The sequence below is a fragment of the Talpa europaea genome, assembly GCF_964194135.1.
Source record: "Talpa europaea genome assembly, chromosome: 14".
NCBI lineage: Eukaryota > Metazoa > Chordata > Mammalia > Eulipotyphla > Talpidae > Talpa > Talpa europaea.
Window position 1 is genome coordinate 15,799,554 of NC_140082.1, and position 16,148 is coordinate 15,815,701.

Below are 16,148 nucleotides of genomic sequence, written 5' to 3' on the forward strand. Positions count from 1 at the left end.
TTTCTCTCCTTCCTTCTCGTTCTCTCAACGTCCGTCTCCCTCTCGCTTGCCTTCTAGGCGCCGCACTGCGCAGGCGCGAAGCCCACAACCTCGGGCGCTACCATCCTCCCAGGCCACGGGGGTGGGGGGCAAGAAGGATGAACCACAGCTTTCTCGTCTTTTCCGCCCGCAACACTTGTCTGATTCGCTCTAAAGAGCCTCGGACGTGCCGCGCGGCTCAAAATAGCACCGAAGAGGCCGGAGCGCCCGGCAACCGGGTGTCCGTGTCAAGCCGGAGGGACCGTCCGCACGAGGCCAAGTGAGGAATGGTTACGTCCGCCGACTCCAGGGACCGTCTCTGAAGAGCCTGCCTTGGAGGGAAACGGAGGCCGGCGAAAGGACTGGGGGAAGGGATCGGGGCCTAGAACAACTGCTGACTAATCCGCCGCCGGCGGGGAAGAGGGGTGCGTGCTGGCCGGTCAGCCGGAGTCACGCGCCCGAGTACGTGCAGAATGAGTTCGGGGCGCTCAGACCTCGGCGGGAAACTAGAGTCCCGACTTCCAGCCGGGGGCCCCCGCCGGGCCTTCCGGGGGCGGGTGCGCGCTCCGCAGTGAGTACCCTGGGAGCTCGGCCCGGGCCAGCGGGGGAGGGGCGAGCCGGCCGGAGGCCTCGAACTCGGCGCCTGGCCCCGAGATTCCCCCAGTAACGGTCCGGGTGGAGAAGGCCTTTTAATAATTCTTCATCCAATAACCTTGTTTTTACAGAAGGGGAAACTGAGGCCCAAAGAATTTGGGGTACTTTTGTTACCTCTGCAGCTTCTTCTCCCCCTGCCCAGCTCCACCCTCCATTTGTGGGGCAGGGAACCTGGATCCTCCCCCTTTCCTGGGGACCACCCTGTTACACTTTTCCTAAAGTCACTAAGCTGAGTCCAACCCACACCCTGACACCCCTACTTTCTCCACCACCTGGAAGACTTTCCCCATCCTAGTCTTCCCCTTCTGTCCTGGCTTCCTAGTAAGGTAGGCAGGGTGTGATGATTCATTACCCCATTTTATAGATGACGAGACTGAGGCCCAGAGGGTTCAAGTTGCAGTCTGTCCGGCCATGGGCAAATCCTTCACCCTTGCTAAGGTACCCAGGGGAAGGAATGGTTATGAGGGTGCAGGAGGAGGCTTGGCTCTGGGTAAGGCTGGTACCTGTCTGTCTGCCTTCCTGGAATCAACCCAATCTCCCTGGGCAGTTTCCTAGGCCCAAGAGTGGCAAGACTCACATCAGTTTTCTCATTGGAACTTGGAGCCAAGGTAGTGTACTTTAGCGAACACTTTTAAAGCACCAGTTATGTGTTGCCAGCACCCTGGGGAACTTGGGAATGAGGGTGAAGAGTGCCCTGACCTCTTTCCCAGCTCAGACCACTTGCCTAGGAGATGCTCAAAAAAATAGGAAAACAACCATGATGTGGGGGGACTAGAGGAATGGAAGGGGACATCTGAAGTAGGTTTTAAGTGGTGAGTAGGAGTTTACCTGTTGGGGGAATTGGAGGGAAGGATGTTGTAGATAGAGAAGCTTTCATCATTTTTCCTGCAGGAAACTACCTATCCTGCAGGATAGGTTTTCATACCTTGACAAGGTTGCAGATGAGGCATTCTTCATGGCGCTCTGCACCCTGCTTCCAGCCCTGTGAAATCAGCTCAGTGGGAGTCCTGGAACAGACAGGCCTGCACTGGTGAGGGAATTCCTGAAGGGCTGGGAAGAGGCTGGACAGCTTTGTCTTATGGACAAGGGAACAAGCACATTTGAGTGTGGAATAGCTAGGCTGAAGCAGCTGCCCCCCACTGTTAAAGTCTCCTCTTTTTTAAAAGATTTATTTATGCATAGAACTGGGGTGTAGGTCAGAGGTTCGGAGTAGGGAGGTGGTGAGAGAATTCATCAGAGACATAATGGGGAGCAGAACAGGCAGATTTGCTGAAATACACTGCTAAGGGGAGCAGTGGGTGTGACAGGAGAGGTCTGCTGTGCCATATGTGGGTCAGCTCCCTGGCAGGGGATCGAACTCAGGCTGCAGTGGTGAGAGCATGTTAGCGCTGAAACTTAACCCCTTGCCACCAGGGAGGCCCCATGAAGTCTCCTCTTGTTGGGCCACCTGTGGCCCAACAATTAGCCAGGCCGGCTAATTTATTGAGTAGGAGCTTGGGACTGGACCCTGCTTTTACCCATTCCTTTTTCTCATCCTATGAGATATTTTTAACCCCCATTTTACACATGATGGAGAGACTCAGAAGTTGGGAAACTTGCCCAGGGATATACAGCAGAGAGTAGGTACTGCAAACTTCCTGTGAAAAGAGCTAGGGCCAGAGATGCTGTGGTCAGGGCTGGAGGAACGGGTTGTCTCAGTTGGCTGTCACTTTGTCTATGCTCGTGGTGTGGGACTCCTCCTTTTAGCTCTTTAACCTTTCTGCCCCTCCCACTCCCCAATTTGCTTGCACATTGGCCTCATCCCTCTGGGTCATCTAGAAAAGGGAAGGTGGCTAGCCTATAGCCCCAAGAAAGAGGGAGACTGAGGAAAACTAAAGAAAGCCCTGAGTTTGCCCTGGGGGTTTGCACGCCTGTCTTTTGGGAGTCCAGGGCCTCAGTTCAACTTTCCCGGTCCTATACCTCCCTGCCCAGGCACCTAGTCAGGACCTATCAGCACTCAGCCCTTTTGACCTGGCACCTGCTTGTCCTCAGATGTAAGTAGATGGGATGGCTAAGAATATGGTTAGGATCTGAGCAATCTGATTCTGGGTCTCCCTCTGCAGCCTCAGTTTCTCTTTCTATAAAATGGGGCTGTTGGTAGGGTAGTTGAAAGGAAGTCAGATAAAAAAAAAAGCAATGACAACTGTTACTGTTTTCCTTTACCCCTAGCACACAGCCCCAAGAGCACCCGTGACCACCTTCAGCCAAGCTATGCATGCCAGAGACCACCCTGGCCTACTGTGCCCGGCACTACCTTTTGCCTCTTCAGTCCTGATGCTGCTGATGTGTAGCCTGTGGCTGATAGGGGCAGGCCCCAGCCTTGCCCTGGCCCCGGAGCTGCTGCTGGACCCCTGGCAGGGTGAGGGTTGGCCCATGGGCCTTGAAAGAAGCAGACTTGCTGTAGCACCTGAAATCAGTTGGTAGGAGTGGCAACTGTACAACAGTTAAGAAGGAATAGGGCCCGGTGTGTCCTGGGGAAGGTTGGCCTTAAAAAAGTGCATGGCTGACTCATCCACAGCTAAGAAGGAAGGCCAGCAGACCCAGCTAGAGGGGCTAGAGAGGTGGAGTCTGTGAGTAGGACTTTTTTCAGATGACTTCCCTTTCTGATGGCTTTTCCTTGAAATAGGCTTTTAGCTAAGCACATGAATAGGGAGAAGGTATGGGTTTGAGAAATGACCCTGGCTGAGCACTTATTTTCCAATAATAACAGCAGCTCTCATTTAATTTGAGGAATCACTTGAGGCTCACCTCAGAGAGGTTAAGTGACTCATCCAAGGTCACACAGCTTTTGGGTGGAGATGGTGGGGAACTGAGTGGCCCTAAAACTGAAGCAAGCCGTCTCATCAGAACGTGTATTCTCAACAGGGCATACAGGATTCAGTGAGTATGCAAAGCACCTTCATCAGACATAGTGGGTGCTCAATAGCTGGTTACTCTTGAGAAGACTGAGTGGTGGGTCCAGTTATTTCTGTTTCATATAGCAGAAGAGCAGTCTCAGTGGTTGGAAGCTCTGGGTCCTCTCCACTAGTGCTGCCAGTGGTTCGAGTCCGGCTTCTGAAAGGGAATGCTGGCTTAGCAGGGCAAGGCAGAGGGGGGCTCCCAGCCTTGCACACATAGGTCAGCCTTGGGGGTTGGGGCCACTAACCTGGCACATAAACCCCTTCTTTCTCCCAGTGCACCGGCTACTGACCCATGCCCTGGGTCACACGGCCCTACCAGGCCTACTCCTGAGTCTGCTGCTCCTGCCTGCACTGGGCTGGCGGCAGGAGTGTCACCTGGGCACGCTGAGGTTCCTGCATGCCTCTGCCCTGCTCGCCTTGGCCACTGGGCTGATGGCTATGCTGTTGGCAGGCCTTGGGGCATCCAGCGCAGCTGGTGGCTGTGGATACATGCCTGTCCACCTGGCCATGTTGGCGGGGCAAAGTAACTGCCCTAGACAGCCCCATGGGGTACTGCCACCATGGCTGCTGCCGTGGCTGCTGCTCGCCCTGACACCGCTGCTCAGCTCTGAGCCACCCTTCCTGCAGCTCTTCTGTGGCCTCCTTTCTGGCTTGGCCTGTATCCTTTGCCTGGGCCCAAGGCCCATGTGGATGGGTTATATGTCTGGGTCGTAGGGTGCCTAGGAAGGAAGTGGACCAAGGGGTCAGGCTATCAATGTTGGAAAGCTGTGTACTCACCTTCCAGGAGCAGCACGGAGTCCTCTCTGACCAGACTGTGGGCTGGGGACTCGGCAGATGGAGGTGCCACATACAAATTAAAGGAGGCCTGGTTGGTGGCCCAAGGAGGCACCTAACCTGGACCTCTCCAATGGAGGTCGTGTCTGAGCTGAGATATGTAGGATGAGGGGTTCAGGTAAAGAGAAGTAAAAAAGGTGAATGGGCCACACTGGTTACCAAGTGCAAAGGCCAGGGGTGAGAGTGAACCTGGGGTCCTCTGGGCACTGAAAAGGGGTAACCTGGGGCTGGTGGCACAGGCGTGTTAAGCATAGGCTCTTGCTCCAAGATGCTTAATGTCTGTTGAAGAGAATAATGCAGTTGGAGAGAACAGTGGGCACAAGATGACTCACTGGACTTACATAGGATTGGGGACACAGCTGCCCAGGTAGCATATCACCCTGGCTGAGAGCACTAGAGAGGGGTATCAGTGGGCCCTGTCAGGAGTTCCTAAGCCACAGAACCTGAGCAGCTCACAGGGCTCTGGGAGGAGTGGGGCAGAGGGTGGCAACAGGATGAGACAGGTTTTGGGGTGAGGCACATCCAGTTCCAGCTTTTACTGTCTGAGTAGCTTCAGGCAGGTCCCTTTTCCTGTGAGCCTCTGCTGCTGCAGATTAGGGTGATGACACATCCCTTGCAGGGCCTTAGCGAGGAGACATTAGGGAATGCTCATCTCATGCTTGGTAAAGGGCCAGCCATACAGTGTGAGTTAACCCTGGCTGGTTTTGGTTTTCCTTGACCAGCCGCCCTGTCCTGGGCAGACAGATGCAGCTGGGGCCTTCTGGTGGCTGGAGCCCTCGGAGCAGCGGCTGCAGGTGCTACAAGAGGGCATCTTCTGCAGGACCCTGGCCGGATGGTGGCCACTCAGGTTCCTTCCCACCCCAGGAAGCCTGGCTGAGCTGCCTGTTACCCATCCTGCCGCAGTGAGGTGAGGGCAGTGCCAAGCATACTGGCCCTGGTGGTGGAAGCTGTGGCAGTGGCTGGCAGTCATGCCTTCTTCTGCCCCTCTAGGCCGCCTACCCTTGGACCTCCTAACATGGCCTCCTCTAGCCTCTGGTCCCAAGGAGGAGGTTCAGCCCCATACCCACCAGGTCTGGAACCTGTGCAGCACACCTGGGAGGGCTCATCAGAGCTGGGCCTGGCCTGGGCTGGGCCCAGCTTCCCCCCAGGGACCCCTTTGTGGGCAGCCTTGGATGACCAGATGCTACAAGAAGGGATCCAAGCCTCACTCCTCGAGGGGCCTGCGCAGGGACTGGAAAGCCCACTATGGCTGCCTAAGTCTTCGGTTTCCTCTCTGCGGTAAGGTGGGGTGGGCAGGAGTGGGGTACCCTGGTGTGAGGGCTGGAAATGACCTTCATACTTCCTCCCTGTCTCATCTCACAGGCTGCAGCAGCTGGAGCGCATGGGCTTCCCCACAGAGCAGGCAGTGGTGGCACTGGCAGCCACAGGTCGTGTGGAAGGCGCTGTGACACTGCTGGTTGGGGGGCAGGTGGGCGCCGAGACCTTGGTGACTGAAGGGAAGGGTGGATCTGCCCATCCTGAGGGTCCTGGACCCCCCTAGCACTGGCAGATCCTTAGGGACAAAAGGCCTGACCTGCAGGTGTATAGCCAAGCCCCTGCCCTGTCTCCTAAGAGACCCCCTGGGGTGCAGGGGGACCTCTGGAGGAGCAGGAGAGGACCCTTCAGCAGCCCACTCTGGTACTATTAAGAATAAAAAACAATTCACTTTTCAACCTGGACCTCCTTGGGGCAGCAGTTGTTTCTGACTCTTCTGTGTTGGCATCAGAGGGATGAGTGAGCAGTGAACAGTTCACCAACTGCGGGAGAGCAGCTTCCTGACATCCAGAGACACGATGTCACTGTCCCCACACCTCCTACAAGAAGCTGAGCCCTCCACCGCGGAGTGTTTGCTGGGCTGGACCCTCTTGCCAAGGCTCCTTCTTCGTTGCTGTTTCCCAGCACTGCTGGGTCCCCTGGGCAGGAAGCAATGGGCGGGAGTGCGGTGGGGGAGCTTCCTCAGCTTTGAAGCAGCAGCTCCTCCTTCCTGGCCCCCTCTCTGTTCTTGCCCCCTGCCCAGGGAGGGGAGGTAGACTGGAGCCAGGAGGGCAGAGGGGGTGGGGGGTTGAAGAAGCTGGACTTTGAAGGGTGGAGCAGGGAGCCTCATGTCCTGGAGCAGTCTGCACTCGGCTTCTGTGGGGGCTGTATCCCAGCCAGGGCCACAGTGGAGGGGCCACAGCCAGCCACCTTGCCATTTATGTTGTCACTGGTTGGGGGCCAGAAACACACTAGAAAATCTGAGTCACGCCATCAGTTTCCTTTTATAGGTGAGAAGGAAGCTGCCCCAAGTTCTGGCAGCTCCTCGCTCCCCGGCTGACTTTATTTGAGGAAGGGACTCAAGCTGCAGCCATTGGTGGACACCTGGCAAGGGGTAGTCTAGTCTCTGTTCTCACCCATGGCCCAGCTGCTCAGGGGACTCCTGGCGCCCTCAGCCTGTGCAGGCCAGCCTATTGCCCAGCTTTGCAGGTGGGCAATGAAGGCCACTAAAAGGGAAAAAGCTCCTAACCCTGCCCAGCTGTCCCCATTTAAGCATACACGGAGACCAGGCTGGGTAGGAATCAGGCTGGGGGCCTTTATTGGCCGGTACATGTTTATCTCCTGGTGTCACACACTTTTGTGGGAACAGGTGGCTCCTCTCCCACTCAGGACATGGGAGGGGCTAGGGACTCGGGATAGAACTGAGGCAAGGAGTCTTTGCAGGTCAGGTCAGATCAGGCAGCTTGACTTTAGGGTCAGGGACCCAGCACCAGAAAATGAGAAGAGAAGGGGAGGTCATTATCCCTGCACATGCTGAAAGTGGTGGAGCAGAATCCCTCTGCTTTGAGGACCAGGATCCTACCTGCACTCCCTCCCTGCAGGCCTGGCTCACTGCATTTCACAGAAGGAAACAGGCCCAGCGCCCTAAGCAAGGCCTTAGGCCTCTCCCTCCCTCTCAGGCGTCAGTCCATGATCTCCCTCATATGAGGCAGGAGCAGATGCGTCTAGGATGCCAGAACCAATCTGTTTACCCCACAGGCCTAGATGGCAGAAGGGACCCTGAGGAGATTAATAAATAGGGATGGGCAGTCCTGGGAGGCAGCTGGCCAAGTAAGCTTGGCCTGGCCCACCCTGAGGGGCCACCACCACCCTCAGCCTCTCTCGTGGTGGCTCCTGGGGGCCACGATCCGGTAGTTGGCTGTGTGTCTTCCCCTCTTGCCCCGCAGGAGGCTGGGGGTGTCTGTGCTGGCAGGGCCTGTCCCCGACCCTTCTGGTTCTGCCGGAAGGAAGGAGAGAAAACTGGGTTAGCGAGGTCTATGTATGGTGGCCACCTCCCGTTGGCCCTTTGGGGAGTGGGGGTCTGCCCTGGAGTCCGGAAGGCAGAGCTGTGAGAAAGAAGGGGGTTGTCTGCAAGCTGGTTAATGCACCCCTCCACAAGTTATCAGCCCCCAACCCAATGAGAGTACTCAGGGCCTCTATTTGATTTTCTGCCAAGTGAGGATAAATAAACCCATCATGTTTCTGAAGTTCTTAGAATGTAGTGAATGTCCCATAAAAGTACCGTTCTTTTTTTCTTTTCCACATTTTGGGATGGAGGTGTGTCCTGAACCATTCCCATTTCATAGTCAGGAAAACTAAGATGAGGGAGAGAGGAATTTTTCTTCCTCCTGCCTTGGGTTAGGCCATCTATATAGTGGGGAAGGGTTTAGTCTGGCTCTGCCACTGACCTGTGTGGCTTTGGGCAAGTTAACATTCTGTGAGGACCTCAGTTGTCTCATCTCTAAAACCAGAGGCACAGTTCTAGACATACTCTAAGGTCCTGGCCAAATCCAATACTTATTGAAGTCAGTTCCAATTTGGCTGTGGTGAGATATGCCCCTGAAAATAAGTTGACCCACAATGGTGAAACTGAATAAATGGCATTCTTACATCTGGAAAACTCCTATGCATCCTTCAAAACCCAATTAGAACTTCTAAGAATCTATCTATGACTATCCCCCCAATCCTTCTCAAAGTTAAAATGAGCAGGTCAGGCAGGTCAGAAGGATGGGTTGTTTTCTAGAGGAAGAAGATGGGTTGTTTCACAGGATGGATATCTTAGCTGAGCCTCCAAAACCATATTCACAGGATAGATTCACAGATTCTAGTAAAGTGCCATCTTCCCCTGAGGGCACAGCCAGGGGAATAGGCTATCCTTCATTTTCATAATTGTCCAGTGTCCTGACCCCGTGTGCCATAGCCCCCTGGCACCTCCGGGCTGTGATTCTAGGACAGCCCAGACATGTGTGGTCAGTCAAGGGATATTTCTTTGCCCTAAATCAGGAAGTAGGGAAGTGGAAGAGGAGGGTGGCATAGAGCAGGAGCTCCAGCATCACTGAGGGCCAGATGCTGGGCCCACCATGTCCCGGTTATAAGGCCTCAGCCAAGTCACAGAACCTCTGAGCCTCATCTGGAACATGAAGATAATACTATGTCACACACTTGCAGTAAGTTTTTAAGATGACCAGCAGTAGAAAGTGGTTTTCGTAGAAACTACTACTAGATGATTATTACGGTCACTGAATTGGTGTGCTTTCAACCCAGGCTTGTAGGTCTGTCCATCATAAGTCAGTCATGAGGTGCTGTTCTGACATGATCAGATTTGGGGCCTGGGTTTCTCTGGGTACCCTGAGTGCCTGGCTGAGTGGGTATGTCAGTGAACCTTTGTTTATGGAGCCAAAAGCACTATCACTTTATAGAGGGCAGATCTAAATTTAGGGTAGATTCCCGGCCTGACTGCTACTATGCCTCTGGCCCTGAGGGAAACATGTGAGCCCTCTGAACCTCTCTATCTTCCTCAGTAAAATGGGCATGGTATTGCCCACCTAGCAAGCTTGTTGTAAGGACTGGGGATGATCAATGTAAATCCCCCAGCCCAGATGGGCCAGATGTGTGGCAGTTTGGCAGCTGTTACTGTTATCATCATTATTGACTATGACCAAATATGAGCCCCTGCTGGGTCTTTAGTTTGTACCTGCTGTGTATGATGGGCCAGTGAAGAAAGTTCTATTTCCTTTTTTGCTATCCTCTTTACCCCCCAAGGACCCATAATCCCAGCAGGCTTGCGGGGCCTTCCCAGGTGACTGGCTCTTCCTACTTGGGGTGCCAGAGACAGAGCCAACTGGTGGGGCAGAGATCCAAGGCCAGGCATGTGTCTCTTCTGGCTTCTGCCCAAATCCTCTTGAGAGAGGTGGGGCATGACTGAAAAGGTATGCCGAGAGCCTGGGATTTGGTCCGTGGTCCACCCTTGTGAGTGGGGAGGTGGTCTGGTTGATGGTCACTGGTGTTACTGTAAATTAGAGAAGCCAGGTGGCATGGTGGGAGGAATTTTGGAAGCGAACCACACACATGCCTTCCACCCTCCAGGCCTTTACCCCTGCAGTTCTGTTCATCAGGGTTGCCATTCCCACCCGCTCTTCCTGACACACTCAAGTATCTTCCATGACCCATGCAGTGTCCCGTCTTCTGGGAAGTCTTCTTTACCCCACAGTGAGAAGTGACTGCTCCTCACCTACACTCTTTGGTGCTCCTGTACCCCAAGGCCTTCATCTCTATGAGTATTGAATATGCCACTCATCGGGCAGCTCCCCAAACTAGGTTCTCTTGGGATCTGCCCCAGTATCTGCCCAGACCTGGCACTCGGTCTATATTGCAGCTTTGCTGAATGAAGGAGGCCTGCCTCTCAACGGGGCCCGCCTTCCAGTGTGGGGCCTCGGTCTCCCCAGATGTAAAATAGACAGGAAGTTGGACATGATGTCCATGGCCTGTGTATACTGATGCACTAGGACTGGGCTGTGGGATGGAGCAGCTGTAGGTGGGAAAAGTGTGGCTGTTGCAGCCTCTTATTGGGTAGGTGAGAAAAAGGGCTCAGCCCTAAGGGCAGCCAATCCCTTCCTTTCCCCAGGGCCAGTCACAGGCTCCAGTTGAATGGGGGGGGAGACCTCCTTAGTCTCACCATGATGATGCAGGCACAGAGACAGTACTTCCCACTTGGTGTTAATCTTCCTAAGGCCCCCCGCCCCCAACCACCGCAACCTGCCTTTGAGGACATTCTCACACTGGGCCTAGATCCACTAGTCTTGGATCTTACTCCACAGCAACCTCATAGACAGTCCCTTAGGTTCTTTTTGACCTCTTGGCTTTTGCCCAGGATGTTCGTCTGCCTCTTCTCTCACCCCTAGTCCTTGCTCTTCAGGTCTCTACTTAGGGAACACCTCTTCCAGGAAGCTTTCCCTGAGACGTCCTCCTTCATCTTCCTGCCTGGGTCAGGTGCACTTCTATGCTCTCATGGTTGCCTATCTCACCTAGGATTTAAAAGCCAGTGGTTCCCCTAGTACCCCCATATTCTCAACTCCATGAGACTAGGACTATGTCTGTTTTATCTATTGGAGGTTATATAGCCAGCAAGGGGCCTGGCACGGAAAGGAGCACATTCATTCAAGAACTAGTTATCAGAGCCTTCTCTGTGCCAGGCACTGTCTACTGGCAAATGGAAAGACAGAGAAGGAGGAGTCCCTGGCCTGGGGCCAGCATTGGGAGGCACTGTCTGTATCCCCAGGCCCTTCCCAGGCCCTTTCTGAAAGGGGCTGCCCCTGCCTGCCCACCCTGCCATTACCTGGCCAGATGATGGCTTCCAGCAGGGTGACCCGTCTGGCCAGGAGCTCCAGCTGAGCCTGCTGCTGCAGAAAGCTCTGTAAGCTAGGAGCCTGATGGGAGATTGAGAAGAGCAGACGGTGCGAGTCCGGCCTCCAAGGGCTGGGCCGGGGAGCCAAGGGTAGGGTATAGGGGCCAGGCACCAGCCAGCTTCAGGACAGGTACCTGGAAGTGAGTCTCTATCAAGACCTCAGACTCTTAAGTGGGGACACAGCTTCCTTGGCCCCTCAGTGACCAGATGGGTGAAGAATTGCTGAGCAAATGCCTAGGCTGAGGGTCTCACTTAGGTCCCTAAAGGGACTTGCAGGGCAGGTTAGGAGGACCAGAGAGGGAACTGCAACTGTAAGGGATACATTCAAGGGCTAGGAGGACTTGCCCTATGAGCCTCTTGGGGCTCATAGGGCAGGGAAGGTCAGAACTGGTGGGTGGCATATTACCCAGAGTCCCTTGGGGCCTGAGCCTGGCTCTATCACCCATAATACCTTGCACTTCAGGAGTCTAGCTCCATGTTTTGTGGGTCTGAAAACTAGATCTGTTACTCATGATTTCTCTAGAGTTGAAGTCTCACTGGATCTGGATCCATTACCCACAATCCTCCTGTGGGCATGGGCTCTGACTTTCTTACCCATGATCCCCTGCACTGGCTGCATTACCCACAATCCCATGCTGGTCTGGAGTTTGGTACCATTGTCCATAATTTCTTCCAAACTTGAAATCTGTCACTTCTAATTCCCCAGCAGGCCTGGAAACCACATTACCCACGAAACCCGGAGGCCTGGGTGTGACCACAGAAGTAGGGGTTCCGGTTTCTAGGGCCCCCGTCACCTGTGGTAGAGGGACCAGTCATTGAGGGATGGGAGGTCTTGACTTCTCAGGTCCTCACCTGCTTGGGGCAGGGACTTTTTCCAACCTCATGGCTGGAATCAGGCAGCTCCACCCCAGAGGGTCGGGGGAAAGCCGGTGGATGGGGACTGGGCTGTCTGTCCGTCTGTCTCTACTCACCATAGAGCCCAATCATTGTTTCCAAGATTAAAACCCTCTCAGCTAAAATCTTCAAAGCCTCGCGTAGTTGGTGCAACCCCTCCCCCTGCGGAGGAAAGAGACAGATGCAGCCGTGAAGGGGCTAGGGGAGGGGCCCTGCAAAGCCTGTTGGTAGCCCATGCCCCGCCCTAGACATGCACCTGCAGCCCCACACCACCTGCCACAGCCCAGGGCCCAAGGACAGCCGGGATAAGACCAGGAGAGGGCAGGAAGGGTCAAGGCAGATGGAAGCAGCCCTCAACCAGTTCCTTTGAATTCCTCTGACTGCTTTCTCTCCACATCCCTGCAATTCTTGTTGCACTGCGGGCAGGGGAGATGGCAACCCACTGGGGCAGTGCTGCTGTGGAGCCTGCCACAGAGCCTGTGGCCTGACACCAGCTGTTCTCATATACCACCTTTGTGATTCCTGCCACATCCCTGGACCAGCTGTACTCTTGTTTATTTAACATTGTTTAAATACTGCATTAGTCTCATCCTAGTTAACTCTATTAGTGGGGTCAGGCTACTTTCTGATATTTCCATTCACATCAAAATGAACATACAAGTGGGCCTCCCCGGTGGCGCAGCGGTTGAGCGCTGGGTTGCGAAGCTGCCCGCAGCCTCTGCAGCGCCGGTTCAATCCCGGCTGCTCCCCGGCCACCGGAGGAGGGTCCCACGTGGCGCGCAGACCTCTCCTGCCACCCGCTGCTCCCCTCAGCAGTGTCCTTCGGTCCTTCTGCCTGCTCTGCTCCCCGCTCTGGCTCTGGTGAATTCTCTCACCCTCCCGCGCTTCTGACTGTACCCAGTGCTTGTATAAATAAATAAATAAATTTAAAAAAAAAAAAAGAACATACAAGTAAAATTAGGAAATGTTTAAATGTATCACTCCTGGGAAGCTGAGGCTTAGGCCTGGTTGCCCCCTCCCCAGTCTTTCTCACTTTTGGCTCATTTCTCCCCAGCTCTGACTACTCCAGGTCCATATTTTACATGTCCTAAAGCCAGGCCCTGAACCCCGCCCTCTCTTCTAAGCTGCACCCAGCCTCAGGGATGTGGCAGAGGGCCCGCAAACCCATCCCCCAGGCCTCCCTGCTCCATGGCTCCTCACTCCCTAAGTGGTGCCAGCTGCTGCCCAGGGCTCAGGCCAGAGACCAGGACTGGCCCACCCATCGCTGACTGTCCTTTCCTTCCCCAGCACAGGTTCCACAGTCTTGCCGAAATTCCACACTCCCTCGCTCCTTCCTCTTTCCTAGACCAGACTAAAGTTATTTCTGGAATGTAGATATCTTAATTCCACCAGAGCACGAGGATGGCAAATAGAACTATTTCAGTCCTGACACATCTCAGAGTCTCTCTTGGCACCCTTTCCTTAGTGCAGATTAAGTGGAGGGATGATGCTTATTGGTACAATTTTAATTCAACCCTTGAAGGTAGCGAGTTATTCCCACAGAAACATCTGTAAACCAACCGAGAGGTCTCCCAACATGCCCATTGGACATGAGCCTGTGAGGCCTTGCTGGGACTGTGTTATCACCAAGCTGTCCTGTCCACGTCTCATGGACTGAAATACCCTCATGTCACCAACTGGCCATTGTAGCCTAGGGGCCACAGAGTCACCTCTGGCTGCAGCCAAATTAATCCTTCTTCAAGTATTGTAGGAGCGGGATCTAAAAATGGATGGCCTCCACAAAGGATGTTAAGCCCCTTGGGCACGGACAGCAGGCCTAGCTGATATCACAAGCCTTCTGATTAGATGGAGGAGGGCCCCACATCCCCACCCATGTGGCCAAGAGTATTCCCCCTCATCTCATCACAAGGAAACAATCAGACATATCTTTATGGTGGGACATTTATAAAAAGACAGTCAAGAGAAAAGGGAAAAGGGCAGGAGACTTGTTCTAAATTAAAAGAGGCTAGATACGTGACAAGCAACATGTAAATCTTGAATAGATCTTGGATTGAAAAAACAGCTATAAAAGGCATTTTAGGGACAACTGGTAAATTATTGTTAGTTTATTAGGTGTGATGCTGTTATAGTGGCCCTGGGAGAATGCCCATGTTCTTTCTAGATGCACACTGAAGTATGAAGGGGGATCTGGATGAGCTTTGTAAGTTACTTTCAAATGAACTAGAAAAAGGTCTATACACCTGAAACCTACATGATGTTTTAAGCCAAAGTTACTTCATAACACTTTTTTTAAAAGAAGTAAATGAAAATAAATACATGTCTCTCGCCATGGTTATAGATCAAAGAGAAATACAACTGTACAATATTCTGAAAACGGGGCCTCCCTGGTGGCGCAAGGGGTTAAGACACAACCTATGAAGCTGTCCGCAGCCTCTGCAGCAGGAGTTCAATTCCCCAGCCAGCCAGGGAGCGACCCACATGGCACAGCAGACCTCTCCCACTGACTCGCCTGCTGCTCCCCTCAGCAGTGTACTTTGGTCAATCTGCTTGTTCTTTTGCCCACTCTGTCTCTGGTGAATCCCCTCACCCCCCACACCTTTGACCTGTACCCCAGCTCTTGTGTGCATAAATAAACAAATCTTTAAAAAAACAAAACAAAACAAAACAAATTGCCTGAGAAAGAAATTGCCAGTTTTAAAAAAAGAGATGATTTTCTTAATAAAACCCTGATATAATGAAAAGGAGTGATTCTATACCTCTCAGTTATACATAGTGGTGTAAACCATTGTTACCTTAGTTAAAAAAATAATTTAAAAAAGGACTTTAAAAAATAGGAAATGAGGAAAAAACCACTGGCAGGCCAGCTAAATAACGCAGCCCTTGCTACTGGGATTTCACAGAATGGGTAGCAATTTATTATTGTTTTTAAAGTAAAGATTAAATAAAGCAGAATTTTCCTCTTTGATTAAAAAATACCTTGATTAAACAGAAAAGAAAAAGGCTGTAAATACATGAAGAGATAAAGAGCAAATGAGACAAAACAGTAAGAACTGGTCAATCTAGAGGAAGGGTAGGAAGATACTCATTGTACTAGCTTTTCTGCATATTTGAAAAATTTCAAAATAAAAATTTGGAGGAAAAACTGCAAAAAAAAAAAAAATCTGTTATTTGGCCCTCTTCCCAGATGGGTGGCCTGCTGTTTGCACCCATGATGCCCCAGCCTGGCATGCACTCTGCACCTGAGATCTGAGAGTCCAGGGCCTGCTGGACATCCCCATTCCATGGGCAACACTCACAGAAACTCAGCCTGCTTGCTTCTCCCGCTCAGTTTTGCTTCCGTAAATGTTTGTTTCTTATACTCACCCCTTCCCGCAGCTAAACAAGCACCAGAGTGTCTCTTAGTTGCACTGACCTCTGTCTGTCCTCTCTGTCCCTCTTCAGTAACAGCCCTTGCAGTCTCTTGCTAGGAAGACCACAAGCCTCTTGCCTACTCTCTGTCTTTTTGCTTCATCCTTATTGCCCACTTTGCAAATTCCTTTTTCACAGGGCAATCAGAGGAACCTTTCATAAATAAAAATCTCACCAGAACACTCCCCTACTTATAAATATTTCAGTGACTCCCCACTGTCCATAGAATAAAGTTCAAATTCCTTGGGCCTCCCCTGTGGCGCAGCGGGTTGAGCGCCGCGCTGTGAAGCTGTCCAAAGCCTCTGCAGTGCCAGTTCGATTCCCAGCCAGCCAGGGAGATTCCACATGGCACAGCAGACCTTTCCTGTCATGCCCGCTGCTCCCCTCAGCAGTGTATTTCAGTCAGTCTGCCTGTTTGTTCCCCACTCTGCCTCTGGTGAATCCTCTCACCCCCCCTCCCCCCGCGCCTCTGGCCTGTACCCTAGCTCTTGTATAAATAAAAAATAAATCTTTAAAAAAAAAAAAGTTCAAATTCCTTAATGAGGTCCTGAAAGCCTCCTCTTTACCCCTTGCCTGTCACATTCTGCCACTTGAAATATCTGCAGTTCTATCACTCCAGGCTCACTCATGTCTCAGCTTTGTAAATGATGTTCCTCTCTGCCTGA

At 52.8% G+C, this 16,148-nt stretch overlaps 2 protein-coding genes across 5 annotated transcripts in view; one reads left to right on the plus strand and one right to left on the minus strand.

Annotated features, from left to right (window-relative positions):
* Positions 1 to 2,922: 2,922 nt before the first annotated feature.
* Positions 2,923 to 5,985, plus strand: RHBDD3 (rhomboid domain containing 3; the record flags this gene model as incomplete). Its single annotated transcript, XM_084253550.1, has 5 exons — positions 2,923 to 3,070; positions 3,886 to 4,269; positions 5,190 to 5,352; positions 5,436 to 5,723; positions 5,808 to 5,985. 5 exons carry the CDS (start codon positions 2,923 to 2,925, stop codon positions 5,983 to 5,985), a joined length of 1,161 nt encoding a protein of 386 aa, XP_084109676.1.
* Positions 5,986 to 7,609: 1,624 nt separating this feature from the next.
* Positions 7,610 to 16,148, minus strand: part of EMID1 (EMI domain containing 1) — a gene marked incomplete at both ends in the record, with an annotated part of 37,110 nt that continues 28,571 nt past the window's right edge. For 2 of the 4 annotated variants that reach the window (XM_084254224.1, XM_084254223.1), the window contains 2 exons: positions 7,610 to 7,734; positions 12,153 to 12,237. In XM_084254224.1, coding sequence (XP_084110350.1) covers positions 7,610 to 7,734; positions 12,153 to 12,237 — 210 coding nt within the window. Of the gene's footprint in view, positions 7,735 to 11,112; positions 11,204 to 12,152; positions 12,238 to 16,148 lie in introns of all 4 variants that reach the window. The other 2 variants (XM_084254221.1, XM_084254222.1) reach the window with 1 other exon arrangement.